Here is a 22,438-nt window from a genome sequence, read left to right on the forward strand (position 1 = left end):
TCACACTGAGCATGCCCAGGGCAGGGTCTCCCATTGGAGGTCGAGGGCCACATGTTTGGTCACATGCTCAGGTGCTGCATGTGGAAGGTCCTGAAAGGGCAAAACATGCTCAGGTACTGCAGCACTTTCCATTGGTCCTTCTGGAAGGTCCTGAAAGGGCAAAAACTTCAGTAGCGGCTTCCTGTGCTGCAACTATATAAACTGCGCATGACCGCACGGCCATGCGCTAGTATTGTCTTATGTTATGTGCTTTGCGCCAGTGTGGTCACATGTATGTGTGTTCAGGGACCCGGCTGAAATAAGCCCCTAGAATGCTGGCTCCTCCGGCGAGGAGTTTTGTGTGTTTGTGTGACCACTGACTGCTCTCTGTTTGGGCAGTTAGCCTGTGCCTCTGTGGAGTCTAACAGGGCACAGTGCTTTCCTTTCACGGCTACTCAGTGAATTAACTGAGTTAGTCTATACCGCCATATAGCTCCGCCGTTTGCTAGCAGCAGGTACTCCTGCACGGTGGACCCCGGGCTGCGAACGCACCAATATCAATAAACATCTCTATTTACTCGGTGCGTTCCGCTAGCCCTAACAGAATACTAGCGCCAGGGTCTGGCTAGTAAATGGCGGACATTCAGCAATCTTTGCGGTATATCCAGCAGCTGGAGGGTAGGTTGGCGGCTCTCGAGAGCTCAACCTCAGCTGTGGATGTTACCGCAGTTGCTATACAGGCTGCTAGCGTGGCTGCAGCAACCTTGTCCACTGCCACCCCTGTTCCGACGTTATCTCGCCTCCCGCTGCTAGAAAAATTTTCTGGAAATAGCAAAACTTGTAGGGGATTCGTGAGTCAGTGCTCTATTCACCTCGATCTCCTGGCTGCACGTTTTCCTACAGAGCGGGCTAAGGTGGGATTTATTGTGTCTCTTTTGTCGGACAGGGCGTTGGAGTGGGCTACGCCGTTGTAGGAGCGTGGTGATCATGTGGTGCAGAGTGCTCCGTTGTTCCTGAGCACTATGAAAAAGGTCTTTTTAGGACCTCAAGTCACCCATGACACAGCGCTCCAACTATTGGCATTAACTCAGGGTGAGTCCTTGGTCAGCCATTTTTCCGTCCGCTTCCGTACTTTAGCTTCCGAGCTGGAGTGGTCGGATAAAGCCCTTATCCCCATATTTTGGAGGGGCCTGGCTGACCACATTAAGGACGCTCTGGCCACTAGGGAGATTCCTGCCACACTGGAGGAGTTAATAACTGTCTCTACTCGTATCGACCTCCGTTTTAACGAGCGGAGGTTGGAGCGAGCCCAGTGTAGGCAGAGGTTTTGGCTGGATCCCACCTTCGCCAAACCTTTGGAATCTCCAGTCCAGGCATCCGAGTCACATGAGGCCTTAGAGGTGACACGAGCGGGATCCAAGTCTCAGTCTGCCCGTGCACATAAGGTCTGTCATGTTTGCCAGCAGTCAGGACACCTTGCCTCCAAGGGTCCTCAGCGGTCGGGGAAACGTCAGCGTCTAGTGGCAGTTGGAGGAGGTGGATGCCTCATCCGTTGGTGCTGGAGCAGTCCTTTTCCAAAAGGATGCTCAAGGTCGGAAGCATCCTTGCTTCTTCTTCTCCAAGACCTTCACACCAGCGGAGAGGAATTATTCCATCGGGGACAGGGAGTTGCTGGCCATGAAGTTGGCTTTTTCGGAGTGGAGACATCTCTTGGAGGGAGCTCGCTTTCCCTTCCAAGTCTTCACTGACCACAAGAACTTGGTGTACCTGCAAACGGCCCAGCGGCTGAATTCTCGCCAGGCTAGATGGTCCCTGTTCTTCTCCCGGTTCCATTTTACTCTCCATTTCCTCTCCGGGGAGAAGAACGTTCGTGCTGACGCTCTCTCCCGCTCCGTGGTGTCATCGGAGGAGGAGGAGGAGGAGCCTCGGCTTATTGTCCCTTCTGAGAGCCTGAGAACTGTAGCTCCGGTTTCTCTAGAGTCTGTGCCCCCGGGCAAGACTTTCGTACCAGCTAACTTGCGACCGGAGGTTCTCTCTTGGGCTCACTCCTCCAGAGTGGGTGGGCATTTTGGGACCAAGAGGACATCTGAGCTTCTGGCGAGAACATACTGGTGGCCGCATATGGCCCGAGATGTCAAGGACTATATTCAGGCGTGCGTTTCTTGCGCCCAGAATCGGTCTCCTCGGCAACGGCCTGCTGGGTTGCTTTACCCTCTACCGGTGGCAGACAGGCCCTGGGAGATGGTCGGGATGGACTTTGTGGTGGGTCTACCCAAGTCGCGTGGCTGCTCCATTATTTGGGTTGTCACCGACCATTTCTCCAAGATGGTGCATTTGGTGCCGCTTCCTCGGTTACCCTCAGCACGTGCATTGGCGGTGTTGTTCATTAAACACGTTTTCCGATTGCATGGTATGCCTGATAAGATTGTCAGCGATCGGGGTCCCCAGTTCGCATCTCGGTTTTGGAGAGAGCTCTGCCGTTTACTCAGCATAGAGTTAAACCTCTCCTCTGCATACCATCCCGAAACGAATGGGTTGGTGGAGAGAACCAACCAGACTCTGGTGACATATTTGCGACATTTCATCTCTGCTAGGCAGGATGACTGGGCATCTTTGCTACCTTGGGCGGAATTTGCCCTGAACAACGCCGTAGCCGATTCCACTGGTCAAACTCCTTTTCGCCTTAATTACGGCCAGCATCCGCATGTCCCTGTGCCCATGCCCGTGTCATCCACCGATTCTAGGGTGGCAGACTGGGCGGTGGAGGCACGTGACATCTGGGACCGCACACAGGATGCCATCCGGGCCTCCAAGGAGAGAATGAGGGTTTCGGCTGATACACACCGGCACCCCGCTCCGGTCTTTGCTCCTGGCGACTTAGTGTAGCTCTCCGCCCGTAACATCAGGCTGCGAGTTGAGTCCACTAAGTTTGCTCCTCGCTACATTGGCCCGTTTAAGGTTCTGGAACAGGTCAACCCTGTGGTCTACCTTTTGGCTATTCCTCCACGCCCGTTCATTTGTCCCGGTTTTCCGAGTCATCTGCTGGGACATCGGGTTCATCCACGGATGAGTTTGAGGTGAATGCTATTGTGGGGTGCAAGGTGGTACGTGGCAAGAAATTTTATCTGGTAGACTGGAAGGGTCACGGCCCAGAGGATAGAACCTGGGAGCCTGTGGAGCACATTCGGGCTCCGCTGCTTATCGCAGCTTTTGAGCGTAGTGAGGCTCAAGGAGGGGGGGGCCCTAGGAGGGGGGGGGTAATGTTAGGAGTCGAGTTTCCTCTGCTGCACAGGGGGAATCTCGATCCGTGTCTGCTGTGGTCTCCCATTCGGTATCGGCCGCAGTGGGCTCTGCTCAGCGGAGACGTCGCTCCCAGCGTCTTGCTGGGGCTGATTCGGTGCATAGGGTCACTACTGCCTTTTCTGGCTTTCCTATGGTACCCTGCACTGATCTGCGGCGAGTGAGCCTCTCTGGGACTAAGTCCTTGTTTACTCACACTGAGCATGCCCAGGGCAGGGTCTCCCATTGGAGGTCGAGGGCCAGATGTTCGGTCACATGCTCAGGTGCTGCAGTACATTCCATTGGTCCTTCTGGAAGGTCCTGAAAGCGCAAAACATGCTCAGGTACTGCAGCACTTTCCATTGGTCCTTCTGGAAGGTCCTGAAAGGGCAAAAACTTCAGTAGCGGCTTCCTGTGCTGCAACTATATAAACTGCGCATGACCGCACGGCCATGCCCTAGTATTGTCTTATGTTATGTGCTTTGCGCCAGTGTGGTCACATGTATGTGTGTTTAGGGACCTGGCTGAAATAAGCCCCTAGAATGCTGGCTCCTCTGGCGAGGAGTTTTGTGTGTTTGTGTGACCACTGACTGCTCTCTGTTTGGGCAGTTAGCCTGTGCCTCTGTGGAGTCTAACAGGGCACAGTGCTTTCCTTTCACGGCTACTCAGTGAATTAACTGAGTTAATCTATACCGCCATATAGCTCCGCCGTTTGCTAGCAGCAGGTACTCCTGCACGGTGGACCCTGGGCTGCGAACGCACCAATATCAATAAACATCTCTATTTACTCGGTGCGTTCCGCTAGCCCTAACACGTTGTTTTGACGATGCGGCGACCAGCGTAGGACGCAGCTGGCAGCAATTTTTTTTTCTCCGCATCGTCAAAATGACGCATGCGGAAGCATCCGCATACAGCCGCACGATCTGCGTACCTAATGTTAAGGATAGGTACGCAGGCCGCATGCAGAAGTAGGCAGAGCCAGCGGCGGAGATGTGGCCAAGGGCGGGGCTTCACGGAAGTCCGCAGCTCCTCAAAACACTAATGTTAAATGGTAGCATTAATGATAAGTGAGCGTGCCCGGCACTGTTAGATAGTCGATTGAGCACCGGGGTATGCTCGCTACTTGATAAATTATCGCGGGTGCTCAAGTGCCATGCTTGCGAGAGAGATAGAGGTGCTTGAGTTTCCCATTGTCTTCCAATATACTCGGTACTCAGAGCCCGTCCGACCTGTTTGATTCAATTACGGAGCATTTGAGCATTTTAGTGCTCGATTATCACTAGATACGATGTGTTGTCTGCTATATAAAATCCAAGTGAAAGGGTTTGCTCCATATTCCATCTTCAGGAGCACACCGCTCCCCAGCCTCTTGGATTCCCACAGAAAACAATATATTTATAATTATGTATACCCTATACCCCCCTTCTATTTTTGCTCCTTTCTTATAGAAAAACAGACAAAGTGCTTTGAATATTCAACTTTGACAAGTCCAGTAGCAGAAATAAAATCAAAGGAAATAAACTCGTCATGTGACAAAATATGGAAAAAAAATTCTGCAGGTGTGACTGTCCTGATATCATTAGAATGTCAGAAATAAACCTGCATAATTTGACCAGGCTGGTCACTCGATTGTTTTCCAAATATATAGGGCATGCCATATTTTTCAGACTATAAGATGCACTTTTTTCCCTCCTAAAATTTTGATTAAAATAGGGTGGAGCCTCTTATAGTCTGGGACTCTGGATGTATCGGCTGTGGATGGGGAGATGGGGGAGCGGCAGCGTCGGAACAGTGGGTAACAGGAGGTAGGAGTCAGCTGCTGCAGCAAACACTTGTGCCCACTGCTAAAGTGAAATGAATAATCACTGCACCCCACGCCCATAGTCCCTCCCACCTCTATGAACTGAAGCCAGCAGTGAGAGGGATTATGGGCGTGGGGAGAAGTGAATATTCATTTCACTTTAATAGTGGGCACAGTAGCCAAGTCGCCGGCTTCCTGTGGATGGGAGATCACATGTGCCAGCTACTAAACGGAACGAATATTCACTGCTCTCCACTGCCATGGGTGTTGAGAGCGGTGAATTTTCATTCCCTATAATAGCCGTGTTAGCCGTAGTCGCTGTGTCCTGCAGAAGCTGGTTATCAATGTGAAAAAGTACGGTAATTGTACTTCCATTTTTTTAACACTTATCCAGAATATAGAGTTATGAATCACTTTATTGAGGGATTTATTGTCATTCTTGTAAAGAAAATTGTATGAAAGTGGCTTAGAGACTCCTACTTTTCTCCACTCTATTTGCCTGCTTTAAAGGTACATTGATAAAAGAACATGCACATTTGGATTACAGATGATGGCAGTCATCAATCATAAGTTAACTCCTCCTCAAAGTTTTGCACATATGAGACAAATCTCCTGTAGGAGTTTATCCCCATAGTTAGTGGGACACGGGTGCACTGCTGACCCTTTCACTGCCATCATCTGTACTCCAAGTGAGTAGATTCTGATAATGTAGCTGAATGAAGGAAAATAGTCTGGGGAAAAACAGGGTTTAGAGTCCACTTACAATAAATTTATTTATTTTATTTTTTTTTTTACAAAAATGAAGACAAATGTCCTAATAAAGTTCTTTGCAAAATTTCATAACTTTCCTTACTGGATACAATTATTAAAAAATAAATAAAAGTTCACTTATTCAAAACTAAAATCCTGATTTGAACAATAGGTCATTTTCTGTCAACACATCCCCTTTAATGACCATTATCCTAAGAAAAGGAGCAAGAAATTCTTACAGTCTATTCACTTACAATTTTCAGAAGCAGCAAGTTGTCTCTTAAGGATCCGACCATGCCAATAAAGGAGACCACAAACATCAGCATGCCCAGAAGCAGCAGGATAATTGCTGGGGCCAGAAATATCCCTTCCAAGGTTTGATGCTTCCGCCGTTCACTCTCCGCGTAAATTCCAATGCACAGGATCAAGAGACCTATCAGCTAGAAGAAAATGGGACCTAATTAGGTTCTGCTTGGCTGGAAATATTAAATATAGAGATCAAGTAATCATTAACTTATGCAAAGTTATCTTTCCATAATGATGCATGAACAAGCTTTCAGAAGTCCTACCCCACGAGAAATTAAATCTACTGATGAGAAAATGTGTAACTATCCTTGGGATTTTGACAACACAGAAGAGTTTACCTGCGTCTGATGACAAATTGGCTATGAAAAAAAAAACGTATACAACTTTAAGTTAATTACATCTCCTGTTACGTCATTTTTAGCAAATAATTTCAATCTGTTTGAAATAATATTTCGTGAGAATTTTGGATTGCACCATTCCACTATTGTTAGCCCTTGAAATGTGTTGACAACAAGGGGTTACTAGTTGGGGGTGTGTTCCTATAACAGCTATTGTCCAATCAGTCTTGGCTGACTGGACACTCCCCTAGGATATGTAAAAATGTTAACGCTCAATCGTAAATTTATTCAAAAACTTGTAGTAAGAATAACTGAAGAAAACAACTTACAGTTCTAAGAAAAGACCGTCCCAGATAGTTAATTAATAAGGAATATCTATATTTACTAGATATGTCAGGAGACGCGACAGGTTATATTTATAGTTGTATAAAATATGAGAATTATGCTTAAAGTATAAAAAATATATATGAGAATCCACATCACAAAAAAAAAACAAATAAAAAATTGTAATAAAAAGGAAGAAACAACTAGGAAAGTGACACCACCAGCCAAAAAACTAAGAATATAGCAAAGCTGTGATAAAATCATATCCCTGCGCCAGTGTTTTTTTTATTGCACGGCTTTCTTCACATTACTATTAATTAATGTACACAATCTGTAAAACCCTAATGAGTTTATGGCCGGGATCTGCAACCTGTAGCTAGAAAACCACATGCGGCTCGAAGGCTCATGTTGTGTGGTTCGTGGCTATAAGCCAACTTAATGCATTAGCACCAGGTATAGAAAACAACCATAAAGAGAATGTCTCCCGATGGTGACTTTTGTGAGTAGCACCACAGAGCAGATCAGGTGGGGAAGGGAGGATAAATAAATTAAGCTGGAGGTAGAATGATACTGCCAGTTAGAGGGGGCTTCATGTTGGGTGCAATAGTGTTTGTCAATGTGCTTGATGGAAGAATACTGAAAGATGATAAAGTGGGAACCATGGGATGTAAGTATACTGCCTATAAGTGAGGGGCACAAGGTCTCTATGTGCTTTCTTTGGGGAGGCTTTGGCTGTCATATCGGTGTCACTATGGTGTAAGTGGTTAGGGGTCCTGTTGGACATAGCTCGCAACTATCTATCAGAGCTGAATGTGGCTCTCATGTTAAGAAAGGTTGGGATCCACTAGTCTACGGAGTAGATTGTGTGCAGGACAAAACAAGGGGGATAAATAGATGGGAAAAAAGAGAACTCATAAGTATGAGAAAAAGAATTTAAAAAACAGGCAATCCAAATGAGGCAAACCAGAACAGTCCTTGGAGGATAGCAGAAACCTAAGTAGGGTCTAGACTTTTATTTATTTGTTGCCATAAAACAAGTCTAATAAAACCATGAAATCCACTGAGCTAAAATGCCTTGACCAGAATATCACTGAGATGGAGCAGGCAGAGGAAAGTTGGTAAAACTTAAGTCAATTTGTCAGACCTCCCAAAAACCAAACAGAGCAGGCCAATCCTAGAACACATCCGCCATATTGTCTGTCTGAAGGTCACAACAGCATAGAGAAGTGCGAGGGAGGAGATGGTCTACCAGATGGACAACAAATTGTAACCTGTCTCCTCATGGTAATTACAGAGAGTGGCCTTATCTCAAAAAGAGAGTGAATTCAGGTGTCCATGACACAGGGTCTGTGTACAAACTGTGTTGTACGGACAGGGTACAGGTCTCCTGACCCAAACTTGACAGCATCATAAGCATGCAAGAGACTACTGAGTTCAGATTGAGAAACCTGCAGCTAGTGCACAAACCGTGATACAAGGACATCTGAATTTGGCCTAAGCCAAGTTTTACACTGACCTACTGCAGCCTTTATCCAACTTCCATTTGGCTACATGCAAGCTGATCAACAAGAGGTTAATGCAATCGCTCCGTGTACAAACAATATAATAGCACATGTTCTGCTCACACATATGAATCCTGTATTCATTATTCTGGTGGTTCCTTAATTTACGCTTCTCATACTCTAGTTTCAATTGCATGTATGGTTCTCTGCAGGAGCCCACATTCTGCTAATAATATTTCCTTTTTCCGTGCAACTTCTGCTTTTACTAAACTTTCTTTTACCGAAAGCAATATAAGTGTCACAATTCATCATGGTGAAGCAATGTACAGGCCACATTTGTGGTATAAATGTAGTAGAAGGAATCCAGCTCATCGGTATCAAATCTTCAGATTTATTTGTAAATTATTAAAATATCTTCACGTGCATCATTAGTCCATGAACGTGTCATAGATTTTATGTTTGCCCACTGTATATTAATATACTTTTATTTGCATAGAATAAAAAAAGGGAATTTTAAAATACAGGGATCCTGAAAAAAAAATATATACCATATATATGGTTGAACTTCATGGATATGTGACTTTTTTCAACCGTACAATGTAACTGTATATGTCTAGGAAACTTATGAGAGATTGTAAGGCAAAAGTGAACAGCTATATTATCCTGCATATCATAAATTGTACAATGTCACTTTCTGCGTTCCATCTTGGCAGTAATTGAAAAAGACAAATACTACCAAGATGTAAGGGAGATAGTGACTTTGTAGGCTTCATTCAAGTTAATGAATCCTTTGAAGCTCTATCTGGGTTCCCACCTAAATTTCCAGGGAATTCGAAAAGAAACCCCGAATTAATGCAAAAATAACCTTACTTTTCATCCTTTGGTCCCACCTTTCGATCACAATACAACTGTGCCATGTTTCCCTATAGAACACAAAGTATTGGTCAACCTTCCCACCATCGGCTTGTGACTATATTGAAACCCTAAAGTCTAGAAATCAAGGTCCCAGAGTCTGGAGGAAGAGTGGAGAGACAAATAATCCAACCTGCTTGAGGTCTAGTGTGAAGTTTCCACAATCGGCGATGGTTTGGGGAGCCATGTCATCTGCTCGTGTAGGTCCACTGTGTTTTATCAAGACCCAAGTCAGCGCAGCTGTCTACCAGGAAATTTTAGAGTACTTCATGCTTCCCTCTGCAGACAAGCTTTTTGGAGATGGAAATGCCATTCTCCAGCAGGACTTGGCACCTGCCCACACAGCCAAAAGTACCAATAGCAGGTTTACAAACAACAGTATCACTGAGCTTGATTGGCCACAAAAAACTTGCCTGACCTTAACCTCATAGAAAATCTATGGAGTTTTGTCAAGAGGAAGATAAGAGACACCAGACAACAATGCAGATGTGCTGAAGGCTACCATCAAAGCAACCTGGGCTTCCATAACACCTCAGCAGTGCCACAGGCTGATCGCCTCCATGCCACGCCTCATTGACGTAGTAAATGTCGTCAAAAGAAGCCCCGACCAATTATTAAGTGCATTTACTGAATAATATACATTTCAGTAGATCAACATTTCGGATTTTAAAATCCTTTTTTCAAGCTGGTGTTATAAAGTATTCTGATTTACTGAGATAATGACTTTTGAGTTTTCATTGGCTGTTAGCCGTAATCATCAACATTAACAGAAATAAACACTTGAAATAGATCACTCTGTAATGACTCTATATAATATAGGAGTTTCACTTTTTGTATTGAAGAACTGAAATGAATTAACTTTTTGATGATAATCAAATTTTGTGAGATGCACCTGTATGTACCATTGGAAAGCACCGAGATTGCATCATTAGCAGTAATGCAGTTTTACCTTCAGTTGTGGGCCAGCAATAATCTTCATACAGCCCTAGATTTAGACCTAGTCAGACATATTAGGAAAGGCAGGAAGGAGGAATAGCCTGGCATGGCAGCTGAGTTAGTAAGTACACAATACCTTGATTTACTTTACCTGTACATCGCTATTTCTACATTTTGAAGATCTTTCTCTTCCTCCCTTCTTTGCTCTGGGGAGCTCAGGCAGAGATGAGCTTCAATATGTGGTGCGCATAAAACCTTCATTAAATATCTTATTATATGTGGTGAATGACAGTCTGAGGAGGTTATTGAAATTCCAGAGTCTAAGAAGAAGTTTTAAATGTTTCACACTCCACTTTACTTGCAAAACTCAATCAATTTTCTACACCTTGAGGATGAATGCTTTCCAGAATTGTAAAACATAAAATCAAAAGAGGAATTGAAAAATGTAAAAAAAATATGTATATTTTAACCCCTTAAAGGGAACTTGTCATGTTGAAAATGGTATTTGAGAAGCAGACAGGATCTTATGGTCACGCCGGAGCAAGAAAATGCCTGGCTTGTGGAGCAAGAGAGGGAAGGAAGGTAAAAGGGTTCCCTGATGATAAGGAAAGGGGAGAAAGGACACCCCTAAACACTCACCTGAGACGGCACCCTGAGCTCCCTATTGTCCCTAGGCGGTCCTTCCTCCCATGTGCGATCACGTGCCTAAGCCCTGGCTGGCCCCGAGTTAGCCCTAACTAGTGAGTAAGGAAACAAGACACTAGTGTCAATACTAAGGTAAGGAAACACAGGGAGGGAAACAAACAGGGAGAAATCAAACAGCAACTGGAACCACACAGCTTAATCTGGATCCAACGTCTCTAGAGAGGTCAGCATAGAAAACCTATAACCGGCACAGGAGAGAGCAAAGAGTGAGTATAAATAATGGAAGGGAGAGGCAGTAAGATGCAGCAGCTGAGATGTGAGCCCTATGGAATCCCAGCAAGCTTAAAAAGGAACTCTTAACCCCTTCTACACCAAGTGAAAATCAATCTGCTTCACTCCAGTGAATCATTGAGCAGAATCCAAAAGAAGACCAGCAATCGGTCAATGGCTGTGACCTTTTGATCCCAGATACCTCAAAGGTCCCAGCAGAATGCAGGAACAGCTGATGAGATTGATGTATAGTTATGTGGAAAAAGATGTAGTCAATGTAGCATTTTATTCATGGAATTCCCTGACATTTGTAAAGATGAGTCCAATGGGAGGTTCTATTCAATGATTGACAGTCACGACAGTATGACTGCGTTTGTAGATAGTTGTCAATCAATAGTAGGCCCACCCAATGATGCAAACAACCAGGGATTTCAATAAATAAAACATAAGTTATACTGAATATTCTCCAACAAAACTATGTATCATTCAGACCACATTCTCCTTCTTTACAACTTGCAATCAACAGATTGGACTGAATGTACAATGTGATAGGTGACCTTTAAAAGATGTGGCTCTTTTGAATTAAAAGTATCTGACTAAAACGCAGGGGCAAATGAGGCCAACCAAATGCTGCTCTTCTCCAAGACTCAAAGACAAAGGCATCAATCGGTGGGGTTCTCTGCACCCAACCCCCCAAAGTCATATTTTCTGAAATATCTCTATAGTTACACGTTCAAAATACAAAAAGGCAGAACTTTTTTTTCTTTCCTGACCACTTAGACACTTGAGGAATTTTTTTTGCAGGAGTTAAAATGTTTAATGTCACCTTGTTGAAGTACCTAAAACGTGAATAAAGGGAACCTGCCAGGGGATTCCTGCTACCTCAGACTGGCTATATTATTGCAGCTATTAACACAGCAAACAAAAAGGCAGCAGGATGCAGCAAACCCACTTATCCCCTTTGAGACAAAGCCTTTTTTCATTTTAGCGTTTATGTTTTTCGCTCCCCTTCTTCCCACAGCCATAATTTTTTTTATTTATCCATCAATATTATTATTCATTTTTATAGAGCCATTTATTCCATAGCACTTTACATGTGAAAAAGGGGCATACATAGACAAGTGCAATAAACATGAGCAATACAAGGCACGCACAAGAACAAAAGGAGAGAGGACCTGACAGTCTACAGGGGATGGGTGAGGATACACTAGGAGAGGGTAAAGCTTGTCTTGCGGTGGTTCAGTAGACTGATGATCACTGCAAGTTGTAGGCTTTTTTGGAAGAGGTAGGTCTTCAGGTTCCTTTTGAAGGTTTCCGTGGTAGGCGGAAAAGAGTTCCAGAGTATGGAGGATGCGCGAGAGAAATCTTGTATGCGATTGTGGGAAGAGGAGATAAGAGGGGAGTAGAGAAGGAGATCTTGAGCGGATCCAAGGTTGCGTGTGGGTAAGTACCGGGCGACCATGTCACAGATATATGGAGGAGACAGGTTGTGAATGTTTTGGTTTGTCATAGTTAGGGTTTTGAACTGGAGCCTCTGGACAATAGGAAGCCAGTGAAGGGCTTGGCAGAAAGGGGAGGCTGGGGAATAAAGAGGAGACAGGTGAATTAGTTGGGCAGCAGAGTTTAGGATAGATTGGAGGAGTGCAAGAGTGCTGGAGGGGAGGCCAGAGAGTAGGAGGTTGCAATAGTCGAGGTGGGAGATGATGAGGGCATGCACGAGCATTTTTGCAGTTTTTTGATCAAGGAATGTACGGATCCAGGAAATATTTTTGAGTTGGAGTCGGCAGGAGGAGGCAAGGGCTTGGATATGTGGCTTGAAAGAGAGGGAAGAGTAGAGTATCATACCGAGGCACCGAGCATGCGGGACTGGGGAAAGTGAGCAGCCATTGACATTGCTGGATAGGTCTGGTAGGGGGGTAGAGTGAGATGGGTGAAAGATGATGAATAGTGATGAGCGAGTGCACTCGTTGCTCGAGTTTTTCTGAGCACGCTTGGGTCGTCTCCGAGTATTTGTAACTTCTCGGAGATTTAGTTTTTGTTGACGCAGCTGCATGATTTACGGCTGCTAGCCAGCCTGAGTACATGTGGGGGTTGCCTGGTTGCTAGGGAATCCCCTCATGTATTCAAGCTGTCTGGCATTTTGACTTTTTCTTGCAATACTGTTTAGCGATCAGGGAACTACAATACCCCGGGAGATTAACAACATTAGGATTATTTAGTCTAGAAAAAAGATGACTGAGGGGTGATCTAATAACCGTGTGTAAGTATATAAGGGGACAATACAAATATCTCCCTGAGGATCTGTTTATACCAAGGAATGTGACGGTCACAAGGGGGCATTCTCTGAGTCTGAAGGAGAGAAGGTTTTTCCACCAACATGGAAGAGGATTCTTTACTGTTAGAGCTGTGAAAATCTAGAATTTCTTGCCTGAGGAGATGGTGATGGCGAACTCAGTCGAGGGGTTCAAGAGAGGCCTGGAGGTCTTCTTGGAGCGTAACAATATTGTATCTTACAGTTATTAGGTTCTTTAGAAGGACGTAGATCTGGGGATTTATTCTGATGGAATATAGGCTGAACTGGATGGACAAATGTCTTTTTTCGGCCTTGCTAACTATGTTGCTATGTATGTTTGATTTTATTTTTTATGGTTTCATTTTGAATGGGGCGAAAGTGGGGTGATTTAAATATACCGTATATACTCGAGTATAAGCTGACCCGAGTATAAGCCGACCCCCTAATTTTGCCACAAAAACTGGGAAAACTTATTGACTCGAGTATAAGCCTAAGGTGGGAAATGCAGCAGCTACCGGTTAATGTCAAAAATAAAAATAGATACCAATAAAAGTAAAATTAATTGAGACATCAGTAGGTTAAGTGTTTTTGAATATCCATATTGAATCAGGAGCCCCATATAATGCTCCATACAGTTCATGATGGGCCTCATAAGATGCTTCATATTAAAATATGCCCCATATAATGCTGCACAAAGGTTAATAATGGCCCCATAAGATGCTCCATAGACACATTTGCCCCATACAATGCTGCATAAAGGTTGATGGCCCCATAAGATGCTCCACACATTATGGCCCCATGAGATGCTCCATACATTATGGCCCCATGAGATGCTCCACACATTATGGCCCCATAAGATGCTCCACACATTATGGCCCCATAAGATGCTCCACACATTATGGCCCCATAAGATGCTTCACACATTATGGCCCCATGAGATGCTCCATACATTATGGCCCCATGAGATGCTCCACACATTATGGCCCCATAAGATGCTCCACACATTATGGCCCCATGAGATGCTCCACACATTAGGGGCCCCATGAGATGCTCCACACATTATGCCCCATATGATGCTCCATACATTGTGGCCCCATGAGATGCTCCACACATTATGCCCCATAAGATGCTCCTCATATATGCCCCATAAGATGCTCCATACATTTGCCCCATTTGCTGCTGTTGCAATTAAAATTAAAAAAAAAAAATCACATATTTACCTCTCTTCGCTCAGGCCCCCGGCACTTGCGATAGTCACCTTCCACGTTCAATCGCTGCGCGCTGCTCTGTCTTCCATCCTCTGCACTGACTGTTCACGCAGAGGGCGGCACGCACACTAAACGCGTCATCGCGCACTCTGACCTGAACAGTCACAGCCAGAGGACGGAAGACAGAGCAGCGCGCAGCGAAGGAATGTGGAAGGTGACTATCGCGCAATGCTCCCCCTCCCCTGATATACTCACCTGCTCCCGGCACGGTCCCTGGCAGTGTCTCCCTGTCAGATGGTCTCCGGGAGCCGGCGGCATCTTCCTGTGTTCAACGGTCACATACCGATCATTAGAGTAATGAATATGCGTGCATATTCATTACTTTAATGAGCGGTACCACGTGACCGCTGAACACAGGAAGCGCTGCCCGGAGACCATGGGACATGCAGGGACAGCGCCAGGAGCAGGTAAGTATATCACAGCCGCCGCTCCCTCTCACCCGCCGACCCCACACCGACACTGACTCGAGTATAAGCCGAGAGGGTCACTTTCAGCCCAAAAAAGTGGGCTGAAAATCTCTTATACGCGAGTATATACGGTATATATATATATATATATATATATATATATATATATATATATATATATATATATCTACTATATAATTGTCTAAGGGTCACATCCGTCTTTCTGTCTCTCTTTCTGTCACAGATATTCATTGGTCGCGGCCTCTGTCTGTCATGGAATCCAAGTCGCTGATTGGTCTCGCCAGCTGCCTGTCATGGTGGCCGCGACCAATCAGCGATGGCCACAGTCCGATTAGTCCCTCCCTACTCCCCTGCAGTCAGGTGCCCGGCACCCGCTCCATACTCCCCACAGTCACCGCTCACACAGGGTTAATGCCAGCGGTAACGGACCGCGTTATGCCACGCGTAACTCACTCAGTTACCGCCGCTATTAACCCTGTGTGACCAAGTTTTTACTATTGATGCTGCCTATGTGACCGCGATGTCATCACACCCTGGGACCGGAAGCTGGCGACAGAACTACAAGGGGCCCTCGGATCGGAAGGTGAGTATATGTTTATTTTTTAACCTGTGACATACGTGGCTGGGCAATATACTACGTGGCTCTGTGCTGTATACTACGTTGCTGTGCAATATACTACGTGGCTCTGTGTTGTATACTACATCACTGGGCAATATACTGGGCAATATACTACGTAACTTGGCAATATACTACGTGGCTGGGCAATATACCACGTAGGTGGGCAATATAGTACGTGACTGGGCAATATACTACGTGGGCTGTGCAATATACTACATGGCTCTGTGCTGTATACTACGTCGCTGGGCAATATACTACATGGCTGGGCAATATGCTCTGTGCTGTATACTACGTCGCTGGGCAATATACTACGTGGCTGGGCAATATACTACATGGTTAGGCAATATACTACGAGGACATGCATATTCTAGAATACCCGATGCGTTAGAATCGGGCCACCATCTAGTATATATATATATATATATATATATATATATATATATATATATATATATATATATATATATATATATATATATATATATATATATATATATATATATACACACATACATACAGTACAGACCAAAAGTTTGGACACACCTCATTTAAAGATTTTTCTTTATTTTCATGACTATGAAAATTGTGCATTCACACTGAAGGCATCAAAACTATGAGTTAACACATGTGGAGTTATATACTTAGCAAAAAAGTGTGATACAACTGAAATTATGTCTTATATTCTAGGTTCTTCAAAGTTGCCACCTTCTGCTTTGATGACTGCTTTACACACTCTTTACATTCTCTTGATAAGCTTCAAGAGGTAGTCTCCGGGAATGGTTTTCACTTCACAGGTGTGCCCTGTCAGGTTTAATAAGTGGGATTACTTGCCTTATAAATGGTGTTGGGACCATCAGTTGTGTTGTGCAGAAGTCTGGTGGATACACACCTGATAGTTGTACTGGATAGAATTTGTATTATGGCAAGAAAAAAGTAGCTAAGTAAAGAAAAATGAGTGGCCATCATTACTTTAAGAACTGAAGGTCAGTCAGTACAAAAAATTGGGAAAACTTTGAAAGTGTCCCAAGTGCAGTGGCAAAAACCATCAAGCGCTACAAAGAAACTGGCTCACATGAGGACCGCCCCAGGAAAGGAAGACCAAGAGTCACCTCTGCTTCTGAGGATAAGTTTATCCAAGTCACCAGCCTCAGAAATCGCAGGTTAACAGCAGCTCAGATTAGAGACCAGGTCAATGCCACACAGAGTTCTAGCAGCAGACACATCTCTACAACAACTGTTAAGAGGAGACTGTGCAGCAGGCCTTCATGTTAAAATTGCTGCTAGGAAACCACAGCTAAGGACAGGCAACAAGCAGAAGAGACTTATTTGGGCTAAAGAACACAAGGAATGGACATTAGACCAGTGGAAATCTGTGCTTTGGTTTGACGAGTCTAAATTTGAGATCTTTGGTTCCAACCTCCGCGTCTTTGTGCGACGCAGAAAAGGTGAACGGATGGACTCTACATGCCTGGTTCCCACCGTGAAGCATGGAGGAGGACGTGTGATGGTGCTTTGCTGGTGACACTGTTGGGAATTTATTCAAAATTGAAGGCATACTGAACCAGCATGGCTGCCACAGCATCTTGCAGCGGCATGCTATTCCATCCGGTTTGCATTTAGTTGGACCATCGTTTATTTTTCAACAGGACCATGACCCCAAACACACCTCCAGGCTGTGTATGGGCTATCAGACCAAGACGGAGAGTGATGGGGTGCTACACCAGATGACCTGGCCTCTACAGTCACCAGACCTGAACCCAATCAAGATGGTTTGGCGTGAGCTGGACCGTAGAGTGAAGGCAAAGGGCCAACAAGTGCTAAGCACCTCTGGGAACTCCTTCAAGATTGTTGGAAGACCATTCCCGGAGACTACCTCTTGAAGCTCATCAAGAGAATGCCAAGAGTGTGCAAAGCAGTCATCAAAGGAAAAGGTGGCTACTTTTAAGAACCTAGAATATAAGACATAATTTCAGTTGTTTCACACTTTTTTGTTAAGTATACAATTCCACATGTGTTAATTCATAGTTTTGATGCCTTCAGTAAGAATGTACAATTTTCATAGTCATGAAAAAACAGAAAAATCTTTAAATGAGAAGGTGTGCCCAAACTTTTGGTCTGTACTGTATATATATATATATATTTTATATTTTTTTAAACATTTTTATAAAACTTTTGGCATGCTAGTAGCTAGACTAGTAGCTATCATAACCTTTTCAGCTCTGCGCTCACAGCAAGCCGGCAGTGACAACCATAGAGGTCCAGCGCCTGCGCACTACAGGACTTTGGTCTGCCCTCAACAGGGCAGATAAGTGTGCCTGCGCAGGAGCACGATGCCGAGCAGACTGTGTGGATGATGCAGGGAGGCATCATCCACACGAACCCAGGAGGGCGGCAATCTAAAGAAGATGGGAGGAGCCGGACAAAAGAGTGACACCACTCGGACCGGACCGCCCCACAGGTGAGTATAATAAAAGTTACGTTTCTTCTCTTCCAGGTTGGGTTGGGGGTTTAGCTACAGCATTATAGAATGCTGTATATCAGCCCTCAAAGGCAGTGGCCGCATCTCATATCGGCCAAACCTGGTAACAGGTTCCCTTTAAGCTTATTGATTTTAGAACTGCGATAGAATATAAATTAAGTCCTTTATTAAAAGCCATTGTGTGATCAGAGAACTGGAGAAGCAATCAATGGCAATTTTATTAAGATCAAAACATCAACTGTGAATCTACTTAGACTCCATTCTAAGATTACGATAATCTTCATATTATTAAGGAATTCATTCAAAGTTAACATCATATCATCTACAGTCTGAAGTGGATTTTTAAAGAATAGGAATTTATAGTCTATTGTGCCGTGTACTGGATCCTTAAGAGCCTGTTCACATTATTTACAGAGTGTTTCATTGGTGCTCCAATGTTAAGCAGAGGCTAAAAGAAGCCCGCTGTCTGGCAGATATGTCAGCTTACTACATAACAAAAGAAGAAATAACACAGTAGGCCACTATTCTCTCTTGCAGAGTCCAGGAAAATATGGATATTTGTCTTGGAAGCCACTGGTTGTGTTACACACGTGATTGAGGAAGCACTGTGCCACCGTTCCAGGGAGAGCCTAGGGGGCATAACTAAGTGACCACTTGGTTCTTCACTAGACCCTAATGGTGTGGCTAGACTTGAACCCAGGTGAATGCCTGGTGCTACTCCAGGACAGACCACAGAGCCGCAGCAGTTGACCCCAAAGCGGCAGGGAAGCAGGACCGGCCAGGAACTAGATAGCAGGATGGATGCGGCTGGTTAACAGATGCTGTATTAGGGAGGCACAGGATCGGTACAGGAACACAGGATAGACTCAGGTACAAGATCATAGGTGAGGATAGTGGTGTAAGTGTTGTCAAGGCAGATCAGTATCAGGACTGGGTAGAGCAGGACAGACTCAGGAACAGGTTGTAGACAGGTCGGACAAAATAAGATGCAGACAGGACGGACAGAATAAGGGAGAACATGTAAATGGACCTTACAACTAGGTAGCAGGATACGCACTGATAGCAAAAGTTGCTAAAGCACCTCCCAATAGGGGAGGGTGCCTTAAATATCAGGTGTCTCCCTGCTATTGACTGGGGACGACTTCTGAAGTGTGTGCGTTGCCCCTTTAAGAGGCAGGGATCATGCACACCCCAAGCACAATCCCAGGAAACCTGCGTGCTGCGAACACGCCATTGTCCGCGCTGAGAAGAAAGGGACGTGTGCAGGGGTGCCACCGCTGTTCTAACAGGGTGATGAATGCCACTGTATGTGATGCAGATTAGCTTACTGTATGTTGCTGGTTAAACAAATTGAATAAGGCAAACACATCATACACATTTTATTCTATGCAGCCAATTTAAGTTGTTCAATCTGGCCATCCATGTTCAGTGACACCAGCTGACAAACTTACAATCTTTCTAGGAATATTCCTTCATTGAAAGATGAGAGATCGCTCCTGGATTAAATATCTTTCTGTGAATGAAATATCTTCCATTAGCCTTTCGAATGTTTAATTTGCATGGGACCACCTAACTCTCCCCTTCGGATGAGGTCATGGGGAGAGTAAGTATCGGACACGTCTGATTTCCAATTGCTGGTCGTTTTGTTCTCCAGGATATAAGTCACTGCCATAGAGAACACAGTGGCATGTAAAAGTTTGGGCACCCCTGGTTAATTGTGAACAATTAAGCAAGTTGAAGATTAAATGATCTCTAAAAGGCCTAAAGTTATAAAATGACACATGTCCTTTGTATTTTAGGAAAAAAATATATATTTTTATCTTCTATATTTTAAAAATTACAAAATGGAAAATGAGCTGATGCAAAAGTTTGGGCACCTTGCATGGTTAGTACCTATGAGCACTCCCTTTTTCAAGTATCACAGCCAGCTTTTTTGTAACCAACCAAGAGTCTTTTAATTCTTGTTTAACACTAGAAGTCCCAGAGAGGGGTCATTTAAAATTTCTACCTTTGGAGCTCGAAATTTCTGGGACTTCTAGTGTTAAGGGATTTTCAGCCATTCTTCCTTGGAAAATTCTTACAGTTCTGTGAGATTCCTGGTTCGTCTTGCATACACTGCTATTTTGAAGTCTAATCCCAGACTTTCAATGATGTTCAGATCAGGAGACCATGAGGCCCATTCTAAAACCTTCAGCTTGCGCTTTTTGAGGTAGTCTATTGTGGATTTTGACGTGTGTTTAGGATCATTATCCATTTCTAGAAGTCATCCTCTTTTCAACTTCAGCTTTTTCACAGATGGTGTTATAATTTGTTGAAATGTCATTGAATCCATTTTTCTCTCTACCAATGAAATGTTTTCCTTGCCATTGACTGCAACACAACCTCTAAGCGTGTTTGATGCACCCTCATGCTTAACCCCTCTGTGACCTTAGACGTACTATCCCGTCGAGGTGCCCTGGGCTTATCTGACCCTGGACGGGATAGTACGTCATAGCCGATCGGCCGCGCTCACGGGGGGAGCGCGGCCGATCGCGGCCGGGTGTCAGCTGCTTATCGCAGCTGACATCCGGCACTATGTGCCAGGAGCGGTCACGGACCGCCCCCAGCACATTAACCCCTGGCACACCGCGATCAAAGATGATCGCGATGTGCCGGCGGTGCAGGAAAGCACCGCGCAGGGAGGGGGCTCCCTGCGGGCTTCCCTGAGCCCCCCGCAGCAGCGCGATGTGATCGCGTTGCTGCGAGGGTCTCACCTCCCTCCCTGCTTCCTCCAGCCCCGGATCCAAGATGGCCGCGGATCCGGGTCCTGCAGGGAGGGAGGAGGCTTCACAGAGCCTGCTAAGAGCAGGCACTGTGAAGGCTGCAGCGCTGCATGTCAGATCAGTGATCTGACAGAGTGCTGTGCAAACTGTCAGATCACTGATCTGTGATGTCCCCCCCTGGGACAAAGTACAAAAGTAAAAAAAAAAATTTCCAAATGTGTAAAAAAAAATTAAAAAAAATATTCCAAAATAATGGAAAAAAAAAAAATATTATTCCCATAAATACATTTCTTCATCTAAATAAAAAAAAAAAAAACAATAAAAGTACACATATTTAGTATCGCCGCGTCCGTAACGACCCGACCTATAAAACTGTCCCACTAGTTAACCCCTTCAGTAAACACCGTAAGAAAAAAAAAAAAAAAAACGAGGCAAAAAACAACGCTTTATTATCATACCGCCGAACAAAAAGTGGAATAACACGCGATCAAAAGGACAGATATAAATAACCATGGTACCGCTGAAAGCGTCATATTGTCCCGCAAAAAAAGAGCCGCCATACAGCATCATCAGCAAAAAAATAAAAAAGTTATAGTCCTGAGAATAAAGCGATGCAAAAATAATTATTTTTTCTGTAAAATAGTTTTTATCGTATAAAAGCGCCAAACCATAAAAAAATGATATAAATGAGGTATCGCTGTAATCGTACTGACCCGAAGAATAAAACTGATTTATCAATTTTACCAAACGCGGAACGGTATAAACGCCTCCCCCAATAGAAATTCATGAATAGCTGGTTTTTGGTCATTCTTCCTCACAAAAATCGGAATAAAAACCGATCAAAAAATGTCACGTGCCCGAAAATGTTACCAATAAAAACGTCAACTCGTTCCACAAAAAACAAGACCTCACATGACTCTGTGGACCAAAATATGGAAAAATTATAGCTCTCAAAATGTGGTATTGCAAAAAATATTTTTTGCAATAAAAAGGGTCTTTCAGTGTGTGACGGCTGCCAATCATAAAAATCCGCTAAAAAACTCGCTATAAAGGTAAATCAAACCCCCCTTCATCACCCCCTTAGTTAGGGAAAAATAAAAAAAAATGTATTTATTTCCATTTTCCCGTTAGGGCTAGGGTTAGGGCTAGGGTTAGGGCTAGGGTTAGGGCTAGGGTTAGGGTTAGGGCTAGGGTTAGGGCTAGGGTTAGGGTTGGGGCTACAGTTAGGGTTGGGGCTAAAGTTAGGGTTTAGATTACATTTACAGTTGGGAATAGGGTTGGGATTAGGGTTAGGGGTGTGTCAGGGTTAGAGGTGTGGTTAGGGTTACCGTTGGAATTAGGGTTAGGGGTGTGTTTAGATTAGGGTTTCAGTTATAATTGGGGGTTTCCACTGTTTAGACACATCAGGGTCTCTCCAAACACGACATGGCGTCCGATCTCAATTCCAGCCAATTCTGCGTTGAAAAAGTAAAACAGTGCTCCTTCCCTTCCGAGCTCTCCTGTGTGCCCAAACAGGGGTTTACCCTCACATATGGGGTATCAGCGTA

At 44.6% G+C, this 22,438-nt stretch overlaps 1 protein-coding gene across 2 annotated transcripts in view; it reads right to left on the bottom strand.

Moving 5' to 3' along the window:
- LOC138676860 (tetraspanin-15-like) overlaps positions 1-22,438 on the bottom strand; it is a 284,359-nt gene that overhangs the window by 213,516 nt on the left and 48,405 nt on the right. For both annotated transcript variants that reach the window (XM_069766526.1, XM_069766525.1), the window contains exon 2: positions 6,064-6,249. In XM_069766526.1, coding sequence (XP_069622627.1) covers positions 6,064-6,249 — 186 coding nt within the window. The remainder of the gene's footprint in view (positions 1-6,063; positions 6,250-22,438) is intronic.

This window comes from Ranitomeya imitator, chromosome 4, assembly GCF_032444005.1.
Source record: "Ranitomeya imitator isolate aRanImi1 chromosome 4, aRanImi1.pri, whole genome shotgun sequence".
Lineage (NCBI taxonomy): Eukaryota > Metazoa > Chordata > Amphibia > Anura > Dendrobatidae > Ranitomeya > Ranitomeya imitator.